General features: G+C 35.9%; 5 protein-coding genes across 12 annotated transcripts; 4 read left to right on the top strand and 1 right to left on the bottom strand.

Moving 5' to 3' along the window:
- LOC109357412 (histidine kinase 2) lies at positions 346 to 11,019 on the bottom strand. Of its 6 annotated transcripts, none has more exons than XM_019601363.1 (13): positions 10,208 to 11,019; positions 8,616 to 9,086; positions 7,824 to 8,027; positions 4,452 to 4,523; positions 3,780 to 3,949; positions 3,431 to 3,643; positions 3,144 to 3,330; positions 2,919 to 2,970; positions 2,600 to 2,829; positions 2,399 to 2,497; positions 1,618 to 2,282; positions 975 to 1,472; positions 346 to 861 (listed from the first exon to the last, which is right to left on the bottom strand). In XM_019601363.1, exons 1-13 carry the CDS (start codon positions 10,517 to 10,519, stop codon positions 609 to 611), a joined length of 3,426 nt encoding a protein of 1,141 aa, XP_019456908.1. In that variant the 5' UTR covers positions 10,520 to 11,019; the 3' UTR covers positions 346 to 608. The 6 variants fall into 6 exon arrangements, with proteins under 6 accessions (XP_019456908.1, XP_019456913.1, XP_019456907.1 ...); XM_019601368.1 differs by lacking the exon at positions 10,208 to 11,019 and adding an exon at positions 9,664 to 9,943; XM_019601362.1 differs by lacking the exons at positions 7,824 to 8,027; positions 8,616 to 9,086; positions 10,208 to 11,019 and adding exons at positions 5,316 to 5,786; positions 6,908 to 7,717 and having other exon boundaries at positions 4,452 to 4,727.
- Positions 12,713 to 13,312, top strand: LOC109356359. Its single transcript, XM_019599683.1, has one exon. The coding sequence runs from the start codon at positions 12,745 to 12,747 to the stop codon at positions 13,276 to 13,278; it is 534 nt and encodes a 177-aa protein (XP_019455228.1). The 5' UTR covers positions 12,713 to 12,744; the 3' UTR covers positions 13,279 to 13,312.
- Positions 13,647 to 15,573, top strand: LOC109357167 (protein DGCR14 homolog). 2 transcript variants are annotated; one of them, XM_019600941.1, is made up of 2 exons: positions 13,647 to 13,727; positions 13,758 to 15,573. In XM_019600941.1, the coding sequence occupies exon 2, from the start codon at positions 13,791 to 13,793 to the stop codon at positions 15,342 to 15,344; it is 1,554 nt and encodes a 517-aa protein (XP_019456486.1). In that variant the 5' UTR covers positions 13,647 to 13,727; positions 13,758 to 13,790; the 3' UTR covers positions 15,345 to 15,573. The 2 variants fall into 2 exon arrangements, with proteins under 2 accessions (XP_019456486.1, XP_019456487.1); XM_019600942.1 differs by having other exon boundaries at positions 13,686 to 13,718; positions 13,760 to 15,573.
- LOC109355855 (probable serine/threonine-protein kinase WNK11) lies at positions 16,789 to 18,351 on the top strand. The gene is made up of 3 exons (XM_019599103.1): positions 16,789 to 17,387; positions 17,739 to 18,283; positions 18,340 to 18,351. The coding sequence occupies exons 1-2, from the start codon at positions 16,881 to 16,883 to the stop codon at positions 18,123 to 18,125; spliced, it is 894 nt and encodes a 297-aa protein (XP_019454648.1). The 5' UTR covers positions 16,789 to 16,880; the 3' UTR covers positions 18,126 to 18,283; positions 18,340 to 18,351.
- Positions 19,890 to 22,818, top strand: LOC109355989 (BTB/POZ domain-containing protein At5g48130). Of its 2 annotated transcripts, none has more exons than XM_019599301.1 (4): positions 19,890 to 20,374; positions 20,562 to 20,631; positions 20,738 to 21,835; positions 22,035 to 22,818. In XM_019599301.1, the coding sequence occupies exons 1-4, from the start codon at positions 20,280 to 20,282 to the stop codon at positions 22,692 to 22,694; spliced, it is 1,923 nt and encodes a 640-aa protein (XP_019454846.1). In that variant the 5' UTR covers positions 19,890 to 20,279; the 3' UTR covers positions 22,695 to 22,818. The 2 variants fall into 2 exon arrangements, with proteins under 2 accessions (XP_019454846.1, XP_019454845.1); XM_019599300.1 differs by having other exon boundaries at positions 19,892 to 20,374; positions 20,738 to 21,898.

Raw genomic sequence — 23,322 nt, forward strand, 5'->3', positions numbered from 1 at the left:
ATATAATTTGTCAAAATAACATTTCTGCTGATGAAAAGACTTTATAACCATTGTAAAAATTGTTTATGATGTCACATCCAGTTGGAAAAACAGAAAAAAAGTTATATTCTTAGCTGTCTCTACTGTCAGATGTTCGATTTTTCTTTATTGCCTTTTCAATTAGTGGTCCTCATCTTCTGTGCTATTTAATATTTATTCTACCAAAATCTCTATCCATACTTGTAGCTTCATATTAACTACAAACTTACAATTTTCATAACTTAAGATAATTACACATTATAGCCTTTGATAATATTTCATTAAAAAATAAAAATGATTGCCACTTCTTAGAGGTAATTTGGAACAAACAAAATAAAGATGCATATATAATAATCACTGTAATGTAACAATTTTTAGTTACATGTTAGTTACAAATTCCGAGGGCTCGAGGATTTGTCATTTCTTCCCATCTTAGCCCCCAAAAAATTAATTAATGATGGCATGAGTATAATCTACAAATGAAAAATATACAAGGAAAAATAAGATGAGAAAGAGGAAGATAAGAATGCAATAATGTTTGTGCAACATTGTGTTCATGAAACCTTATATAGATGGATGGGTATTCCACACTATGAAGCAGGCTTAAAGAAATGTGACACTGCCATATAGAGCTGCTCTTCTTCAAATGGCTTAGACACATACTCATCCATCCCACACTTTCTGCACTCTTCATTTGAATCTTGTGTTACATCAGCTGTCATTGCTAGTATTGGAGTGTGCCAATAACCGATATTACCATACATCGCTGCTGATGTTTTCCCACTCGCGATTTTCTCATTTACCTCACTCTCTAGACTTCGGATTTGCCTCGTCACTTCAAAACTGCATCATTTTAGATGAAGATAATACTTTTAAATTATACCTTAGTCACAAATCCTGATACCTAAGATCCTAATCTAGAAAAGCATTCAGAAATCAGAGAATAGATAGATTACCCATCCATTTCTGGCATCCGGAGATCCATGAAACAAGCATCAAAATTATGTGGTAGCTTAAGCATCCGTAGAGCAGCCCTGCCACTCTCCACACAAGTAACTATTGCCCCATATCTTTGCAGAACACCTTCTGCAACTTTTCTGTTCACTGCATTATCATCCACCACCAAAACTCTTTTGTTTATTAATAAATTCCCAAGTTTTGATACTCTCTTCCTATCTGTATGCCTCTTTTCAGTTCCACGGGACTCTCTGAAGCAGCGAACCAAAGCACCGAGCCAAAGAGGCTTCATTAGTACATCATCTACAACACCAATGGACTTGAGCTCATCGCGTTCATTGGTGCTAAGGTGGGCGGCCAGGAGAAAAATCTTTGGAAAGTTCATTCCGGCCCTGCTGATGCTATTTTGTTTGTGTTTCTCGATGGTGTATAGGATACTACTTTCCTTATCCCAAGCATCCTTTTCTATAAGAATCATGGCCAAGTGTGTCGACATACTGAGAGAACAGAAAAATGTAATAATAATTTAGTAAATAAAAACATCCACACTGTTAAAAGAAAAAACTAATATCCAATTTGCTAGATATATATATATATATATATAATATATATAAGACATTTCAGGCTGAAATGGCAAATTACCTCATGTTGCAAGTACCAGATACACAAGAGCATGCAGATTTCAAACTGGAAGTTACATCCACAGACATCCCCAACCTCTGAAGATAATATCTAGTGACCACGGCTCGTACTTTTCTTCTATCTACTACCAATGCTCTCAGCCCTTGACACTGTGAAGCAAAAAGGTTGTACTTCTGCCACTCTGCATCCATAGATACGGTATCTCCTTTTCTGAAAGTTCCAGTGAATGAGAAAGTACTGCCAATTCCAGGCTCACTTACAAATCCAATTTCTCCTCCCATGAGGTCAACAAGACATTTACTAATGCTCAGTCCTATTCCAGTTCCACCATATGTTCGAGAGGTTGAACTATCAGCCTGCATAAAAGGTGTGAATATGCGGCTTTGCGCGTCCATAGGAATTCCTATACCTGTATCCTCAACTGTTACTAGAAGTTGAATCATGTCAGGATCATCTGTATTTAAACTACCTAACATTTTAAAATTTTCCCAGCTTTTCCACCTCTCGTCTATAGGGAACCCACTTAATGTATTATATGTTCTGTCTGACATGTCTTGGTCTAAGTTTAAGCCTTCTCTCAGCACTGCATCCATGATATCAAGAGGGTTCTTCACTTCATTCGCCAGATGAACAGATACTAATACATGTCCTTTATCATTAGTGAACTGAAATGAATTAAGTAAACTAATCAATAGAGATTATAAATCTACAATAACATTCCTTTTCTTTATTATTAGTAGCTTATTTAATTTGATTGTATTAAGAAGATTCTTTAGCAAACCTTCAGTGAATTGCCAACAAGATTGGTAATTATTTGCCGGAACCGTTTAGGATCACCAATAACAACTTCAGGTACTTCATTGGATGCATAAACGGCCAACTGGACACACCCAAAATAAAAGAGAAAACAAGTTTTTGTGAGAATTGATATTTTATATCTAAATTATAGGATGGGTAAAACTAAGGTGGCATAGGATGTCACCTCAATTCCTTTCTCATTAGATTTGCCTAAGAAAAGTGATAGAACTTCATCTAGAATAGCATGTGGGTTGAAAGCTACAGCTTCAAGTTCAAGCTTTCCTGCCTCGATCTTTGCCTGATCAAGAACCTCATTTATCACTGATATAAGATCTTTACCACTCCTATGAGCAGTTTGGGCATAGTCCATCTGGTTTTCATCAAGGTCAGTGTCCATCAACATTTGCAGCATACCTGGAAATCGATTTTAAAAAGTTGGCAATTATTACCTAGTTTTAACAAGTTGGAATAATCTACCACAGCATCAAATCCTTTTCAATTACCTAAAACACCATTCATTGGAGTCCTGATCTCATGTGAAACCGTCGCAAGAAACTACAAAATGAGAAACCAATCCTTTAAGGTCAAGACAGGACTATCAATTTTGAACATGTAAGAAGTTATATAACAATGAGAAATAATTCTGATTTTCAATGATGATCATCATGTGAAGCTCTAAATATGAATTGTGTATAAGAATTCACATTAATACCAGAAATATACAGCACCTGAGATTTTGCCACATCTGCAGCTTCAGCACGAACTTTGAGCTCCCTCATTTTACGATAGTCATCCTCCACTTTTGCTATCCGATCTATTGCTGCATAAAAAATATGTCCAAGAAGCAAAGTAATAACAAGCACCCCCACTGATGCATTTATTGCTGTCCAAGGTAATGGAGGCCTCTGCTTGAACCTGAAAAGAGAAAAGAAAAAATGAAAACAAATTGGGAAATGTGATGATATAAGACTTAACTTTTACGGATAATACAGAAATTTCTTGCGTTGAATAAAACCTGCAGTGCATCTCATGCTTTCGTAGCGGATCCCCAAAATCTAGGCTACTTATATGTAGTAGGCCAGTGTCAACAACATCAGTACCATACATTGTGATGGGCGCAGATGCATTAGTTGTATCATAAACATTGACAGCAATGGTCTGTTTGCTGGCAAGTTGGTGCAAAAGCTTGTCCACCAGTGATGGAACATCATAAGATGCACCGAGATACCTTCCATACATAGATGCCAACACACATTACACTGAGTTCAGGGAGCCATAAGAGCACGAATGCAAATAGGCAATGTATATTTTAATAAATAGAGTAGTAGATAATAAGTCATAAAGTAATAATTAGATAAAATTACCCCACAGTAGCTTCAATGCGCTGCTCCGATGTAGCATTTGGAGGAAGGTTAGTGTTATAAACAGCAAATGTAAGTACGACACCCAGGTGATTGGACTTGAGTAGTTTAAATGGAGATGTCAGAACCCCCTTTCCTGATGCCCTTGCCCGCAAAATATTTTCTCCGTCCTCCTGTATAACAATGAAATAAATATTCTTTTAAACTAGATAACTTCTCCTAATCTTATTTCTTCTAAATCTATCACTTGGATGCATGTAAATATACTAATCAGGCCAAAAAACAGGTGACACCAGAACTTTGAGTCATCTTACTGATTTTGGAAAGTGAAATTCCTATGCTTAGCTGATTTTGTTTTCCCAAATATTAACCTCCATTCAAAATAAATTATGTAAGATATAGTGTAAAGTGCAGGTCCTAGTTCAATTATTCAGCTACATGTATATAAAAGTTTCAAGAGCCTAATGCTACTAGCTTGCATAAAGAAAGTAGAACGAGAACAGTAAATAAGTTCTTCTAACTGATAATTCCACACACAAGTTATTGCATTCTTGGACAAATACATATGATAAGAACATTCACAGGAATGTAAAAGTGGTGGTTCCAGCCTTTGCCTCACAATTTGCTTAGAAAAGGAGACTTATTTAGAATGATAGAAAGGTAAGCAAGGCACACCTTCCCTGACATCATGTCAATAGATACAATATGGGAAACTGTTTCTTGAGCAAATATGACTGGTGCATATTCGTCTTGAAAGGGAGTCGGATCCAAATTTTCTGGAATACAATCTTGGACTAGTGCTTCATTCTCGGTTTCCATTTTTTTAATTGTCCACCCGTGCTGCCTCTCAAAATGCTTCCTGTCAGAGTGGAGAACTTTCATAGCATAAGCAACACCGCTAGTAAGTGGTCTCTCAAATGCTGTACTCTCTGTATATTCCCCAAAAATTTTCTGCAGTGAAACAAGAGCTTCAATGTCATTTTTACTTCCTTCTCTTTTTTATATTGTTTCCTCTTCAGATGAATAATATTACAATAAGAACAAAACATAAAGGAAGGTGAGATGAAGAAGACACATAAATCAAACATGGTTTGAAATTGATGACCTACATGGCTACATCCATGCAATTTTAACATTTACAGAAATCCTAGTCTAATGAAAAGAGGAATGTTCAAGCTCAGTTTGCACTTTGTTCATTTTTTGTAAAAATTAAAAGATACTACGAAAAAAGCGTTACAAGGAAAGGATGATACATAATGTTGCCATACATGTTTATCTTGGTATAGTCAGTAAATGCACCTAACGAAATACACCTCTTTTATTTATATCTTCCTCTAAGATTCAGTTTTGGCATTTACACTATCTCACAGAATTGTTGGTTAGATCATGTAATATGCACGAACAGAATACTAATGACAAGAAGAAATGTAAAATATCTGACATTGGTCTTGACTAATTCTGCATAGAATGGAATAGTTATTGGCATTCAGAAACAAGGAAAAGCCCCGATATGTGGATAGATGGATGTTGAATAACTACCTGGTTGATTGCAGAAGGATGTTTATCATGGTGAAAGGTAGATACAAGAATAGCCAGGGCGTGAACATGGTTCATGCTCACATTGAACTGATCTTGCAGCATACGGGCTCGCTCATCACACATATTAGCAAGCAAGTGTTCTCGTCTCTGCATAATGTTCATGTTTAGGTGCCAGAATAACCAAATGGACCCAACTACTCCAAGTGATACAAATATAACTAGAAACTTTTTCCTCCACCTCCCAGCACTCTTTGAAGGACCCCGAACAAAATGTTGCAGCTTCTTTTTCTGAGCAACCGGATGCCCCTTCACTACCTTATGCTTTTGGCTCCTCCATAATAAACAGAAGCCAGACAACTTGTAGGACATCAAAATTCCTATAAGGGCCCACCAACTTCCTTTAACCAAATTTGATAAACTCATAAAATCCTTAATTTCACGTACTCGTAGTTTCCATGACTGCACAATGTTCTGCAAAGTCAAAATAATCCTGAATTTCATAATGTTTTGCAAAGCCAAAATATGGATGTATGTTTGAAATAAGCATCTACGGATTGCATGTTTTCACGGTTACTGCACACTAGATGGAGTCTATTTAGTGTAACCCACAAGATCACAACTTTAACATGAGAAATGGATTTACATAATAATATTATTAGGCTATAGATTAAATGGAATGAGTGCTACTAACTATCATTCGCATTGCACTGTCATCTACAGTTTAGGCATCAAGACATGAATTTATTATAGCACTTGCAGTTGAATCATCTGACTATGTTCAAGTGCATAAAAAATGGCACCTTTATAGATTTATATGTTGCATTATGAGTAGTTTTATATCTCACACCTAGCACAACAACAAACTTAGCAGTTATAAGCGAAAATTATATGAGGAAGCCTGAAACTCGGTCACTATATCACAATCCTTTGGATAGGTTGATAGGTGAGAAATGGGAATAATGAGATAGGCTATAATTCTTAGGTATCGACTATTTCGAGGAAGAATCAACATTTTAAACTACTGAACTTTTTGGGCATATTGTAGCACACACCTTAGCTTTAGTAAAGGCGCTCTACCTTTCCACATAGCAAATAATTAACCAAATTGGATGAAAGTGCAGAGTTTGAGGACAACGATACAGGTTTTTTCAATAGGAATGATAATTCAAGCCTTGTCGGGATTCGGGACATAATCATCAAGAATTGGGCATTGTTGTATGGGTTCTACATGTCTGAAACACATCTATGCTCCTTTTGTAACTCCTGATTCTCTGGGAAAATTAACTGTGATGAAGTACTGACTAGGCCACTGCTTAACAGTATTTATATTCTTCATCAATACATCGGAAGAGCACAATTTATACCCTTACATGTATGTCAATCTCTTGGTTCTTAACTTATTATTTTACATTTTTTTAACTTCAGCTCAAAGTTATCCATGGATAAACAATGCTTAACAGAGAAAACGGCTACTATAGTATAGAATAATCCAACTAATTTAAGGCTCTAAGTAGAAATAATTGTCCTCAACAACCATAATTTCAAACCAGAAATCATGAAAACTAAAAAGAATGGCAGAAAGTGCATCTCACCTTATCTGATCCAGAGAATAGAGAAGCCAGAGCGTGAAGCTGCTTCTTGCTGACATTATAACGATGTAGCATGATTCTTGCTCTCTCTCCACAAATTGCTTCATTACCCTTGCTCATCAAACACTTAATATTGAAAGTCAACAAAAACCAAACACTTCCAATAGCAACAAGACCAAAAATCAAGAGAAGCAAAGGCTTCCTTCTACATGTCCTATCAGAATTAGACCGATGCAAAGGCTCATTTCCCTTAAAAAACTTCATACTTTGTTGCAATTTCCCATTTGAAGAAGAAAGCCTTCGATTCAGTGACATATTCTGGTAAATTTACTAATTGTCCTCACAAAATGTCTTTAAGATTAAAGGTAAAGCCACAGTGACCAACCATGAATCTTCAACTTCTGAGCAAAAATTGAAGCAACCTAGAAAATCCTTTTCAGAAATGCCCCCTAGGATCTCATAAAGTTTGATGTTTTATGATATTTTCATCACTGAAATGGAAATTTGCATGAAACCCAGTCCATAGCTCAATGAACCAAGTGGTCCAACCTTTTTTGTATCTAAGTTGGTCCAGAAGTTTGTATTTTTTTATGGAAATCCGTGAAACATGATATGAAGAAGCAGATAGGGGTAATAATTACACACCCCACAAAAGAACGTGAAAAAAAAAGCAGTTGTCACAGATAGAGAGAGATAGGGAAAGTTTGTTGTTTTGTATAACAGGTTGTTTCTGCCTCACTCAGCTCTGAACAACAAAAAGAAACATCAAGTATGGAACAACAATCTTAACCTCAGAACTTGTGCAAATAATGCAGATATAACCAATTTTTTGATATTGTTTTTGACAAAGTAAATGTCTTTCTCTTTGTCCAGTTTGGTGTGCAGCATTAGCTAGTTGGAGATGATGGATCATTATTATGTCTTGAAAGGGAGTCGGATCCAAATTTTCTGGAATACAATCTTGGACTAGTGCTTCATTCTCGGTTTCCATTTTTTTAATTGTCCACCCGTGCTGCCTCTCAAAATGCTTCCTGTCAGAGTGGAGAACTTTCATAGCATAAGCAACACCGCTAGTAAGTGGTCTCTCAAATGCTGTACTCTCTGTATATTCCCCAAAAATTTTCTGCAGTGAAACAAGAGCTTCAATGTCATTTTTACTTCCTTCTCTTTTTTATATTGTTTCCTCTTCAGATGAATAATATTACAATAAGAACAAAACATAAAGGAAGGTGAGATGAAGAAGACACATAAATCAAACATGGTTTGAAATTGATGACCTACATGGCTACATCCATGCAATTTTAACATTTACAGAAATCCTAGTCTAATGAAAAGAGGAATGTTCAAGCTCAGTTTGCACTTTGTTCATTTTTTGTAAAAATTAAAAGATACTACGAAAAAAGCGTTACAAGGAAAGGATGATACATAATGTTGCCATACATGTTTATCTTGGTATAGTCAGTAAATGCACCTAACGAAATACACCTCTTTTATTTATATCTTCCTCTAAGATTCAGTTTTGGCATTTACACTATCTCACAGAATTGTTGGTTAGATCATGTAATATGCACGAACAGAATACTAATGACAAGAAGAAATGTAAAATATCTGACATTGGTCTTGACTAATTCTGCATAGAATGGAATAGTTATTGGCATTCAGAAACAAGGAAAAGCCCCGATATGTGGATAGATGGATGTTGAATAACTACCTGGTTGATTGCAGAAGGATGTTTATCATGGTGAAAGGTAGATACAAGAATAGCCAGGGCGTGAACATGGTTCATGCTCACATTGAACTGATCTTGCAGCATACGGGCTCGCTCATCACACATATTAGCAAGCAAGTGTTCTCGTCTCTGCATAATGTTCATGTTTAGGTGCCAGAATAACCAAATGGACCCAACTACTCCAAGTGATACAAATATAACTAGAAACTTTTTCCTCCACCTCCCAGCACTCTTTGAAGGACCCCGAACAAAATGTTGCAGCTTCTTTTTCTGAGCAACCGGATGCCCCTTCACTACCTTATGCTTTTGGCTCCTCCATAATAAACAGAAGCCAGACAACTTGTAGGACATCAAAATTCCTATAAGGGCCCACCAACTTCCTTTAACCAAATTTGATAAACTCATAAAATCCTTAATTTCACGTACTCGTAGTTTCCATGACTGCACAATGTTCTGCAAAGTCAAAATAATCCTGAATTTCATAATGTTTTGCAAAGCCAAAATATGGATGTATGTTTGAAATAAGCATCTACGGATTGCATGTTTTCACGGTTACTGCACACTAGATGGAGTCTATTTAGTGTAACCCACAAGATCACAACTTTAACATGAGAAATGGATTTACATAATAATATTATTAGGCTATAGATTAAATGGAATGAGTGCTACTAACTATCATTCGCATTGCACTGTCATCTACAGTTTAGGCATCAAGACATGAATTTATTATAGCACTTGCAGTTGAATCATCTGACTATGTTCAAGTGCATAAAAAATGGCACCTTTATAGATTTATATGTTGCATTATGAGTAGTTTTATATCTCACACCTAGCACAACAACAAACTTAGCAGTTATAAGCGAAAATTATATGAGGAAGCCTGAAACTCGGTCACTATATCACAATCCTTTGGATAGGTTGATAGGTGAGAAATGGGAATAATGAGATAGGCTATAATTCTTAGGTATCGACTATTTCGAGGAAGAATCAACATTTTAAACTACTGAACTTTTTGGGCATATTGTAGCACACACCTTAGCTTTAGTAAAGGCGCTCTACCTTTCCACATAGCAAATAATTAACCAAATTGGATGAAAGTGCAGAGTTTGAGGACAACGATACAGGTTTTTTCAATAGGAATGATAATTCAAGCCTTGTCGGGATTCGGGACATAATCATCAAGAATTGGGCATTGTTGTATGGGTTCTACATGTCTGAAACACATCTATGCTCCTTTTGTAACTCCTGATTCTCTGGGAAAATTAACTGTGATGAAGTACTGACTAGGCCACTGCTTAACAGTATTTATATTCTTCATCAATACATCGGAAGAGCACAATTTATACCCTTACATGTATGTCAATCTCTTGGTTCTTAACTTATTATTTTACATTTTTTTAACTTCAGCTCAAAGTTATCCATGGATAAACAATGCTTAACAGAGAAAACGGCTACTATAGTATAGAATAATCCAACTAATTTAAGGCTCTAAGTAGAAATAATTGTCCTCAACAACCATAATTTCAAACCAGAAATCATGAAAACTAAAAAGAATGGCAGAAAGTGCATCTCACCTTATCTGATCCAGAGAATAGAGAAGCCAGAGCGTGAAGCTGCTTCTTGCTGACATTATAACGATGTAGCATGATTCTTGCTCTCTCTCCACAAATTGCTTCATTACCCTTGCTCATCAAACACTTAATATTGAAAGTCAACAAAAACCAAACACTTCCAATAGCAACAAGACCAAAAATCAAGAGAAGCAAAGGCTTCCTTCTACATGTCCTATCAGAATTAGACCGATGCAAAGGCTCATTTCCCTTAAAAAACTTCATACTTTGTTGCAATTTCCCATTTGAAGAAGAAAGCCTTCGATTCAGTGACATATTCTGGTAAATTTACTAATTGTCCTCACAAAATGTCTTTAAGATTAAAGGTAAAGCCACAGTGACCAACCATGAATCTTCAACTTCTGAGCAAAAATTGAAGCAACCTAGAAAATCCTTTTCAGAAATGCCCCCTAGGATCTCATAAAGTTTGATGTTTTATGATATTTTCATCACTGAAATGGAAATTTGCATGAAACCCAGTCCATAGCTCAATGAACCAAGTGGTCCAACCTTTTTTGTATCTAAGTTGGTCCAGAAGTTTGTATTTTTTTATGGAAATCCGTGAAACATGATATGAAGAAGCAGATAGGGGTAATAATTACACACCCCACAAAAGAACGTGAAAAAAAAAGCAGTTGTCACAGATAGAGAGAGATAGGGAAAGTTTGTTGTTTTGTATAACAGGTTGTTTCTGCCTCACTCAGCTCTGAACAACAAAAAGAAACATCAAGTATGGAACAACAATCTTAACCTCAGAACTTGTGCAAATAATGCAGATATAACCAATTTTTTGATATTGTTTTTGACAAAGTAAATGTCTTTCTCTTTGTCCAGTTTGGTGTGCAGCATTAGCTAGTTGGAGATGATGGATCATTATTATCTCATCATCAAACAACAAATCTAAAATTTAAAATAAAAGCCATATAAATGTAGAAAAAATTGATGTTAGTTTCTAAGTTGTTTTTGTTATTCTTTTATTAACCACTTTGATCGATGGGTTTGTTTTGTGTATGAATAGTAATAGTATAATTGATTATGTGATTAACTAATATAACAAGCATCACGTGGTGGTAATGGAGAATAAAAAGATAATATTTGAATATGTAAGTTTGAGTTGGTTTAGAAGGAAGGGTGAAAAGGACAGGAGCATAGAGGGATTAAAGATGGAGTGAGTGAGTCCAAGTGTGAAGTGTGCAGTGCAGAATACGGATTTGAGTGACAGAAAAGATAGAAAGAGGGTCACAACAAATGGTTCTGGTGAAATCTTGACACTCAGAATAGTAAAGGGTAAAAATGGCAATGCATGTGATGCAGATGCACCACTTTTTCTACTTTCTAGTTCCATCAAAACTAGCAACTATTATGTTTAAGTAATGTTCAACTAATCATATGTTATCCCTTAATTATGATTTGTCTCTGCACAAATTATCAACTTTTTTATCTCTTGTTTTTTATAATCATCATAAAAGATCAATTTATCTTATATTAATACTAATTGGTACACATCTAGTCCTCTTTATTCTTGATAAATGATAAAGTAGTAAATATAATAGAGTGTAATGTGCCTCGGATCCTGAACTTTATATGCAGCTGCTACTAGTCTACTCCAAGTAAAAGTTAAATAATTCAATACTATCATTATTTAGTTTTGGACTTTAACATAAAATGAGAAATGAATTATATTTAAATTATAAGTTGAGCTGTCTAATTTTCCGACACGGACCATTGTGTTGACCAAAGCTTGATAGAGACCCTTGCTCTGGTATCCACACAAATCACAAATCACAAATCACAATAGCACATCAAAACACTATATATCCTCAGGCGTGGTTATCTATTCATATATATAATAATGTGCTTGAAAAGACTTGTTTATGCAAATGAGGTCAATAAATTCAGTATCAAAATATTACAATATTCAAGCCTGCCTTCAAATGGTTCAATATATTTTTGAGTATTTTAATTCAACTAGAAGGTGTTAACTGAGCTGTGTTGCAAATTATTAAAGTACAAGCTGAAAAGTTTTAAATTTCATTTAAAATACTCCCAAATTCAAGTCTTTTTATAAAACAGGATTAAAAGGTCTTCTAAAATATATTTTTATAGAGTTCAACAATTTATGAACTGTTAGCTAGTCTATCCTTCTAAAAGAATATTTTTCCTGAAAGAAAATATAAAAAAATAATAAGTTGGAGATATTGTCCATTCATAAAAAAAAGCAATGTCTATGGTGAAACAAATGCAGTATGGTATCTCTGTTTGTGTTTGTGTTCATATTTTACTACTGAACATTAATATGGTTTGTTTGTGTCTGTGTTTGTGTTGATATTGGTTGGATAAGAGAATCTGTCCATGCATAACCAGCTTACCACCTACCTACAAAGGGGGAAAAGTGTGGCAACATAGGCGTGAAGTCATTAATTTGGATATAAATAACAAGCCTAAGTCATATTCCATTGATTACACATAAACAGTAGTTGAAGTTGTTGATCTTTTCCCTAATGGCTCTCTGCCTTGTGCTCCTTCTTACAATGTTGGCAGTCACTGCATCTGAGAACACACCTTCATTTAACCAAACTGACCTTGAAGCAGCCATGACCGACATGAGAAGCCACTCTTACTATGGATTTGTGATCCTTCTCAAAATCCTTAATAGCCAACCAAAGTCACTGCAAAACAATGATCTGACATTCCTAATGCCAAGTGATGCAGAACTATCTCAGTTCTCAATAACTCCACTCCAGCTCCATGATTTCCTACTCAGCCATTCTATTCCAACACCACTAGTGCTTAATCACCTTTTACATTTTCCAAATGGGTCTGTTGTTCCATCTAGCATTCCAACCAAGTCTATAAACATAACCAACAGTGGGAAATCAGGCTTGTTTGTGAACAATGCAAGAATTGTGACACCAAATGTATGTCAAACCTCTCTCATAAGGTGCCATGGAATCAGTGCTGCTTTGACATTTGACAACAACCCTCCAATTCCACCACTCAGCTCCGAACCTAAACCCCCCACCATACAACAATGATCTATCCAAATACTCCCCTTTTCTTGTAATCTTGTTTCTGCCTTTTTATCAATAATAATAAAACATCACTTTTACTCTGTCTCAGTGTCTCTGCTTACTATCTATCTATAGCTCATGGCAATGATATATATATTAATCAAATAATTAGATCCCACAATTTAAGTAACAGGTACATCATTTATCACAAAAGCTTATATTTATACAAATAATACACCTAGTCTCAACCTCATTTTAATTAAGCTTTTATCATCTAAATAGGATACTCTATACCCAAAACTTCATGTCCTAATCTAATTATATATCATTAAATATAAAAACATTAAACTAAATAAATAGGAAATATCTTTATAAGAAAGGTGGAACGCGTCATCAACTTTCAAGTTCAAAAAGTGTGGGTTGACCTGAAACCCTAACCACTTGGAACTTTCAATTTCAAATTGAATTCCTTGTTCTTCTCTTTCGATTTCAAATTGAATTCCTTGTTCTTCTCTTTCAATTCAATTATCAAAAAGATGCTTCAATCTCCAGGCCACTCACCTCTCCATCTATCTTCACCCTCTCCTTCTCCTCATCTTTCCCAATTTCAAAACCCTAACCCTAACCCTAATTCTTCATCCTCCGCTTCAATCCCCCCAAGGAACCAACCCACTGTTCTCGACGAAGACAGCTATGTCGAAGCTTTGGAGAAGATCATCGAGCGCGATTACTTCCCCGACATCTCCAAGCTCCGCGATCGCCTCGATTGGCTCGAAGCCATTAAAACCGGCGATCCCGTTCAAATTCGCGATGCCCAATTGAAAATCATCGAGCGCCGCCACGGCACGACTAAGGTAACCAATTCTAACACCCTTGATGATAGAAATACGCGCACACCGGGCTCCACTTTCATGAGAAATTTCACCCCTTTAGATGAATTCGACGAAAAAGCCCTAAAAACCCCCGCTTTATCGGTTCCTGAGAGAGATAACAGCCAAGGCGTTTCTGTTGGTGGTGGTGTGGTGGATACTGGACTAGGGTTGGATCAATTCTTGAGAAGGTATACGAGTGAGGATAATCATAGTTTTTCTAAGATTTTGGAGAAAGTGAATAGGAAGAGGAAAGAGAGGTTTGGGTATTTGATGAATGAAAGTGAGAAAGATAATGATGATGGCGTTATGGGTATTGAGGGTGATGTGAAGAGGGAGAGGATTACTGATGGTTATGGAACATCTTATCAACCTCCGAGCACATTGGAAGGGTGGAATTATACGGCCAAGAATCTGTTGATGTATCATCCTGCTGATCTGGGTGAGGTACCATTGACTGAAGATGAAAGGGCAGTTAGGATTAAAGGCATGACCAAGGAGATCAGTCGCACAAATACGAGGTTTCATGGTAAAGTCATGGATTCTAGGCCGAAAGATTATGTGGATGCTGAGATGCATTATACCCCTGTTGTCGGTGCTACTCCGGTTCCTATGTCTCTTAGAGATGCAGAGAAATTAAAGAAGTATGATCTGGAGGACTTGAGGAAAACTCCCAATCCATTTTATTTGGAATCTGAGAAGAAAACTGAGAATGGATATAGCTATGTTAAGACCCCGTCTCCTGCACCTGGGGCTGATGAATCACCCTTTATTACTTGGGGAGAAATAGAAGGCACACCGATGAGGTTGGACCTAGAGGATACACCGATTGATATTGGTGGGAGTGCTGATGGACCTCATTACAAGATTCCTTCTGCACCTACAAGAGATGCAAGAGCGCACTCACTTTCCAGGGAGGCTGCAAGGAAGCTGAGGGAGAGGTCAAAGATGTTTAGCAAGCCTCCCTTGGCATCACCGGTTAGGAGTGGAAGTGCTAGTCCAAGCATGCGGACACTTTCTCCTGCTGCTCAGAAGTTTATGAGGAATGCAATTGCGAAGAACTCATCGTCTGTTGATGAATCACTTCGTGCAAGTTATCGTGGTTCTAGTCCTGCTTTGGCTACTCCTAGAAGTGGCAGAAGTGTTTCAAGGTTTGGTAAAGATGGGAGTGTGGCTTCAAGGTCTCCATCTGTCAGAGAGGGTTCCAATCCTCCCTGGTGATATGTTGTAATATATTATGAAACCATGATATAGTGATCATATTGTAAGGTTATTTTACTCTGGATAATGTGTTAAGATCTCATCAATCATAAGAGAGAGCAATATGAGAATAATAAAGTTTGCATTCTGATCCTTGTAAGTGGTATCATCATTTTAGAGTGGTAATTCTCTTTTTTTAGTGTCCTACTCATTGATTTCTAGTTGCTTATATGGAAAAATTTATTCATAAGTTCTCCAGTCCATCTTTCTATAGTGGAAGCATTGTGTATTAGATTAACTATGAGGACTACTAACTTGCCTGTTGCCTATCACTTTGGATTTTTTTATTGCGAGTTTCTTTGAGCCTATCTCTAGGTTCATATATGAGTGTAATGTCAGTAGCCAAATCCCATATAACAATGATGAATGGGTGTATATTGCACATCAGTGCTTAGTTGCTTACAGAATGTTATAGCCTTAAGAGTTATTGTCATATTAAGATAGGGTACAAGACTTGAGGTTCTTGTCAGCATGCGATATGCATCATAATCTATTGATCTGAGCATTTAAATTGAAGCATGTGACCACTAGAGTTATTCTCAAGAAAGTGATATATCATGTAGGTGTTAAACTTATTGATGCAAATTAGTTTTTGTTCTAAAGAGAAAGAATAAACAAGTGGGCAAAGAAACTGAACTTACTACACCCAAAGCAAAGATTGTTACTTTGATAAAAAAAGAGGTTGAGATAAATAAACAGGGAGGAAATGGAGAAAAATATGACAGTAGGGTAATTGTATTTAAATGATTTGTTTGAAGTTTGATGAATAAGGCTATATAGCACAGGAGTTCCCTGAAACTTTTGTTTTGAGTGCAACGTTTCCCTATGCTTCTCGTGAATATAATAAACTATGCAGTGTTTTCAATTACATTATTATTTTGCTTTTTGTGAGCAACACACCTAAAGGATAATAAAAAAGTGGATATACTCCAAATAAAAAAAGTGTCGGTGGAAATAATTTTCATGTGAGAAGATATTTTGAATTTCTATATCCTCATTTGGTCAATCTTCTTGTCTAATAATTTATGGAAACGACATCGTATAGCCTCATTCCTTCCTTCCTTCCTTTCTCCCTTCCTCATTTCTAAGCTTTGGCTCACCACTTTCTTCTATTAGGTAAATTACTAAAATAACGCATCTTCATGCATACTAATAACAATAATAATCATTCCTAATCAATCGTACAAGTTTAAAGTGTTAATTATATATTTGTTTATAGCTCAATTCTATTCTCTTGTTTTCAATAATCAATTCTTCCCTTTCTTCATATCAATATTTTTATTCATAATTAAACATTCTAATTTTAAATTGTGGTTTCCCAAGTCTTTACAAACTCATCTTATCAAAATTCTAAAACTTCTTTTTAGCTTATTTCAATAAGCTTCTCAAAACCTTTGTTATGAAAATAAGGTTAGTGAATAAGTGGTTAATTAAGTTGTTTACCTAAAATTGTCCTTATTGTGTTGTGTACTAGAGGTTTAGGGTGGGTATTGAAAAATGCCTGGTGCTGAGAACTCAAGCAATTGCGATAGAGAAGTTGAAGCATTTGTTGAAGTTGATCCAACAGGAAGGTTTGGTCGTTACAATGATCTACTTGGTTGTGGTGCTGTGAAGAAAGTTTACAGAGCCTTTGATCAAGAGGAAGGAATTGAAGTGGCTTGGAATCAGGTCCGTCTTCGGAAATTCAGCAATGATCCCATCCTCCTAAACAGGCTTCATTCTGAGATTGAGTTGCTCAGAACACTCAACAACAAGTATATCATTGTTTGTTATAGTGTGTGGAAAGATGAGGAGCACCATAATATCAATTTTATTACTGAGGTGTGTACTTCTGGGAATTTGAGGGATTATAGGAAGAAGCATCCTCATGTTTCCATTCGGGCATTGAAGAAATGGTCTAAACAACTTCTTCAAGGATTGGAGTATCTGCATACTCATGATCCTTGCATTATCCACAGGGATCTCAATTGCAGTAACATCTTTGTTAATGGGAACATTGGTCAGGTAAGGACACTCACTATCTTTGTTAATTGTCTCTGAACTGAGCAAGGGTCTATCCACACTTGATTTGATAAAATACATCATGGTCTTAATCTAATAAATGATATAAAGGTGGAAAGACCCTTACTTGATCACTTTAGAGTATTCAAGTCCTGCAATTTTTTGTTGAAGCGGTGAATAGTTTTATTTGTAAGCTTATGTTGAAAGTAAATCCTAAAAACCCTACAGCAATTCTCATTTTGAAACATAACAAATAACAATGTTTTCTGATATGAGATTTATGTACATGTTACATGTCTGCTTTACCTGTTTAAAATCTGAGAAAAAATGGTTTTGCACTTTCGGTTTTTGTAGGTGAAAATTGGTGATCTTGGATTGGCAGCTATAGTGGGACGGAACCATGCAGCACATTCAATTTTAGGGACACCAGAGTACATGGCACCCGAGCTGTATGAGGAAGATTATACTGAGATGGTGGACATATACTCTTTTGGAATGTGTTTGCTTGAAATGGTTACAATGGAGATACCCTACAGTGAATGTGATAGTGTTGCCAAGATATACAGAAAGGTCACAATGGGAACTAAACCTCAATCATTGAACAAAGTCACAGATCCAGAGGTGAAGGCATTCATTGATAAGTGCATAGCACAACCAAGGGCAAGGCCTTCAGCTACAAATCTTCTTATGGATCCTTTCCTTTTTGAACTCAACAACGAACAATCAACTCCCATCAATTGATTTGCCCAAACTACTTTTTACTTTCAAGTATATTTGTGTTTACAACAATGTTACATACTTACATTTCTACTCCACTTTCACTATATCAGTGATGATGTACATAACTTGGACAATGCATAACTGTTTACCTTTGGTGAAAAATGCAAATCTACTAGTAGGTCTTCCAACAGGTTCCATTATTTATTTTTTGGTATATTTTGTTTTACTCGCTTAGAGAGACCTTTAGAGGTTCTCCTTAAGAATCAATTGCAGCTTACTAATACAGATAATTATACCTATTTACATGAGAATCTGGCACCTACATTCTTCTGTGTCCACCCAAAGTGTGTTATACAGCAAGGTAGGATGTAGAACATGCAAGACATATATGGGAAATTGTATTGAAACCCAACAAAACCATTTCTCATACTGAGACAGATGGTCCACCCCGTCTGACAATTTACACTGACAGATAGTCCATCTAGAGATGTCTAACTCCATCCGTCTGGTGTGAGTAGTGATGTTTGGGTGTATATAAAATTGCCCCACATGTGAACCACATACCCTTTAGCATAAAAATCTGCTTACTGAATCAATCACATAGGTATAAGTTTATGAATATAAATCTATCCCAAAATAATTCTCTCTGGCTCCAACCAATCAAATATCACTAGGTGTAATAATGTTAATTTAAAGAATTTAACTTAGTTTTTATTTGGTACATATCAATATCAAATTCTATGTTTATGAGGTTACCTTTTCTTTATTGTCTAACTTTATCATACCTGGAAACATTTGTTGTTCCACTTGGTGTATTACAATCATGGCACATATTTGTAGCATACCAGGTGCAACAACACATGTTAGTCCCCTAAATAGCTACCCATTTAAGGATTCTCATTCCCTTCATTATTTTCTTTCTTAAACTCTGACACAACTGAACAAGGATTTGCTATATGTTCCAAAGTCTATCTCAAACCAATTGTAATATGCTCCACACTTCCTTTTTCAGCTAGAGTATCTAAACCCTCTGTTTTGACATCAGCAATTAATTGAGCTAAAAAGATTTCTAAAAATATATAGCATCACGTTCCTAGAGATTAGTTACCAAACCTTTCTTCCTCTATAATTATATTTGTATATATAGATAGAAGGGGAAGGGGATGAAATTTGTTGGATCTAATTATTTGTTATTTGAAAATATCAATAATAGCTTTTATGATTGATTATTTAATGAAAGGGGAAGTTGCACACAAAAATATATTTAATAATATCTGAGATGGATGAGTTTGGAAGGGAGCTTAGTTAATTTTAAAAAAGTGGGGAAGTAAACATTGGGATAGAGGTTGCTAGGGTGATAGGAAGCATTAAGCAAAAGTCATTAACCAAATTTGAGTAGCCGTGCCGTCTTGGGCGTTACCATATGCCACAAAACTAACTTCTCATGCACTTCATCTTCAATCACTTTACCATTTACTATTTTATTATTGCTTACATACATTTTCCTATTTCCCAATGTGCCAACTTCCTTCTTTATCACAATCTAAACCAATTCCACATCATTTCTCTTTTCACTTAATTATAGGGCAAGATATATTATCCTGAGTTGAACATGTTACCTATGTTATAAGACTCAACTAAATGTTCAAGTATAATATAAGGTCATGGGCATAAATTTTATATCTAGGAGTGACCTTTGCTGTAAGACAGCCACACATCATCATATAAATTTATATATTGGGATACCCTTGATTATGGGTATGGCTTACCTTCACAAACTTGAAGTGCAAGATAGTGATGTGTTAGAATGCATGAAAAGGTACCATATTCTATTGGCCGAGGCAGCCAAGTTGTAGCACAAGAATTCAACTTCTCAACATTCGAGAACAATTTTTAAGGCTTAAACTTTGGAGTTGGAGTTTCACTCGTGTGCATGTTGACTTTGACTACTATAAACCAAGGTGAATAATAATAGAACCCTGTACATATGTGTTGTGACAAACTCATCAAACTCCACATATTTTCACACTTCCACTCCTTCATCACCCATTTCCTTCCTTAATATTAATACAACCTTGCTGCACTTCTACTACTTTGTATTCTAGTTTCTTCTGACAAAGAAAGTGATTCAGCTTCCATTCATTTGTTAAGTACACTTAGTAGCCTCTGTTAATCATGGAGGTTGTGAGCCCAAAAGATTATTCTATAACTTCAAGCCCTTTCTCTTCACCTAACATTGGGGTCTTGCTCAAGATTAAGGTCATTACATGGTAAGACTATGGAATCAAGTTCAATCATGTGTGTACTTAGATGTCACAAAACTTACATGTTCTTCATGTGTTCGTTTGTTGTGTTGTATCATTATCCAATAAGAATATAACATGTTAAGTTTTATTTTGTTAAACATCTCCATTTAACCTCTCTTTCAATTCTCATGAATTCTTAACTTTTAATCAGGAGCCAAGAGACTGGTTTACCTGTTTCCACTCGTGTTCGAGTTAAAGATAAGATGTTTAACCTACACAAAGTGAGTTGGATACAAATTAAATCAAACAATGTTTTTCTTTCTAAAAGCTTATTCATTCACTTAAAGTGCAACTTATATGTATTTACATGTTATGTTGATATTTCAGTTTCCTCTGACTTCAAAGAGTGGATACTTCAAGAAAAGGTTAAATGATACAAATGAGGTTGAGCTGCCACAAACTTTCCCTGGAGGACCAGAAACCTTTGAGATGATTGCTTTGTTCATCTATGGCTCCTCCACATTGATTGATCCTTTTAATGTAGCAGCGCTTCGGTGTGCAGCAGAATTCCTTGAAATGACTGAAGACTACTGTTCAAGCAACCTTTGTGAACGCTTTGATCTTTATCTCAATCAAGTAGTGTTGCAAAGTTGGGATGATACACTTATTGCACTCCAAAGGTGTAAGATGCTGCTTCCTTGGTCTGAAGATCTGTTAATAGTAAGTCGCTGCATCGAGTCTCTTGCTTTCATGGCATGCATGGAGATACTTGATCCTGAAAGAAGGAGAGATACACCAGTTATAACATTGGAAGAACTAGCTTCACAAGCTTGGAGTTGTGAGATAATGAAGGATATTGTGAGCCAAGAACTTTGGATGAAGGATTTGATTGCTCTACCATTTGATTTTTTCAAAAGGGTTATAGGATCTTTGAGGAGACAAGGAATGAAAGAAAAGTATGTAAGTCCAATCATAGTATTCTATGCTAATAAGTGGCTGCTCTATAAAAAGACACACCAATTTTGTGAGAGCTCGTGTGAGAAAACTTGGGAAGATGTTGACATGAATAGTAAGGCAAGAACTTCAGAAATTCTACAAGGTATTGTTGATCTTCTTCCTATGAGTGATAAGGCTAGTAAAGTGATACCTGTTGGTTTTTATTTTGCCTTGCTCTCAAAATCTCTCGAGTTTGGTTTGAGAAGCAATAGTAAGGCCATGTTGCAAAACCACATTACATCACTTTTGCACTTTGCACAAGTGGAGGATTTTCTTACTCCTGAAAGTGGAAAAGATTCAATGTCATCCAGCATGGAGTTGGGAACTATGGAAAGCATAATTTTAGCATATGTAGCATCTAACTCATATGTAAACCATACCCCTGAAGCTAGTAACTATAGGGTTGCAGAATTGTGGGATGCATATTTATCAAAAGTGGCTGTAGATCAAGACATGGGACCTAAGAGATTCATGGAACTCATTGAAAAGGTGCCACCTTCTTATAGACAAAACCATTACCAACTCTACAGAGCAATCAACAACTTTCTCAAGGTAAGCATGCACAAAATTTTTATTCAATAAACTTATAGGATTTAACCAAGTGTTCTAAGTGAAGAATTATATAAGATTGATCCCTTGGCAAGTTCTAACCTTCCTATTACTTACATGTTTTGCTTTGATCCTATAGATACATCCAGATATATCCCAAGATGAGAAGGGAGCAGTGTGCAAGCACCTAGACTGCCAAAAGTTATCACAAGAGGCATGCATTGAAGCTGTCCAAAATGAAATGATGCCTCTGCGTTTAATTGTCCAAGCACTTTTTGTTCAACAGATCAATACACACAAAGCCTTCAAAGACTGCTCAGATTCATTTAGGTATGCAAATTGTGGAGAGTTATCAGGAAGCTTATCAAGTTCTAAATGTCCATATTCTACAAGCCAGAATCTAGGAGAGAGTCCATGCACTGATAGCAGACCCTTGAGTTTCTTTTTGAAGAAGAAAGATATTCTGATGCATAATTGCGAGTACTCAACCGCAGAATATGAGTCCACAAGCTTCAGAATCCAAAATCTTGAACAAGAACTCATGTCCTTGAAGAAAAGCCTTCAATTGCAAAACAATGTTACAAAATCAGAAGCAGGAAATTTGATCAAAACAGAGAAGATGAAGCAATGTGGCTTAGAAACTAGATCAATAAGTAAAAGGAGGAATCCAATTGGACAGGCCACTTGTTGCATGAGTTCTGTAAATTTTGCTTCACAAAGAAAGTATGCAAGCCGGTTACTGAAGGTATTTCGCCGCATAACTTTATTTGGAAGTAGGAAACTTAAGAGAAAGCCATGAATTCAAGCCTAGCCAATTGTCCAAGCCATTGTATCATAAGAACTTCACTGTTAACATGTATGAATATGGATACAAAAAAGAACAATCAATTGAAGTCTCAACTCTCAACTCTCCTTTTCCTTTATTCGAATTTCATAGAAAAGTAATCTATGAGAATATTGCTAGGAAATTGATTAGGCTAATATAATTTTGTAACGTACACATATTCATACATGTCAACAGATACATTACTTGGAAAATTGGACAAAAAAGGTTGGGGGGGCTGAGGGGACTTCAACTTGTCATAACAAGTGAAGAACACTTAATCACTGTCTATGACCATGAGGTTTGTAATTAAGTTGTAAGATGAGCATTTGAGAAAAGCAAGTTACTAAAAGTGGCCTATCAGAATAGTTAGTAAACAAGAAAGACTAAACAACAAAATGTTGAACATCATCTATACCAATAACATCCAACAGCAAGAACAATGCTGTAAAAAAGTGATGAATTCCAAGTTTTGATTAATTAGCTTATTTGTAACTATTCATGGATGAGAGGAAGTGTAAGTTCTAGCATGTTGGTATGTTTTGCAAATGTGCACTTAATAATATCTTTCTAATTGATTATTACAACTTTGGAAAAAATGTAC

Source organism: Lupinus angustifolius, chromosome LG09, assembly GCF_001865875.1.
Source record: "Lupinus angustifolius cultivar Tanjil chromosome LG09, LupAngTanjil_v1.0, whole genome shotgun sequence".
In the NCBI taxonomy this organism is placed as follows: Eukaryota; Viridiplantae; Streptophyta; class Magnoliopsida; order Fabales; family Fabaceae; genus Lupinus; species Lupinus angustifolius.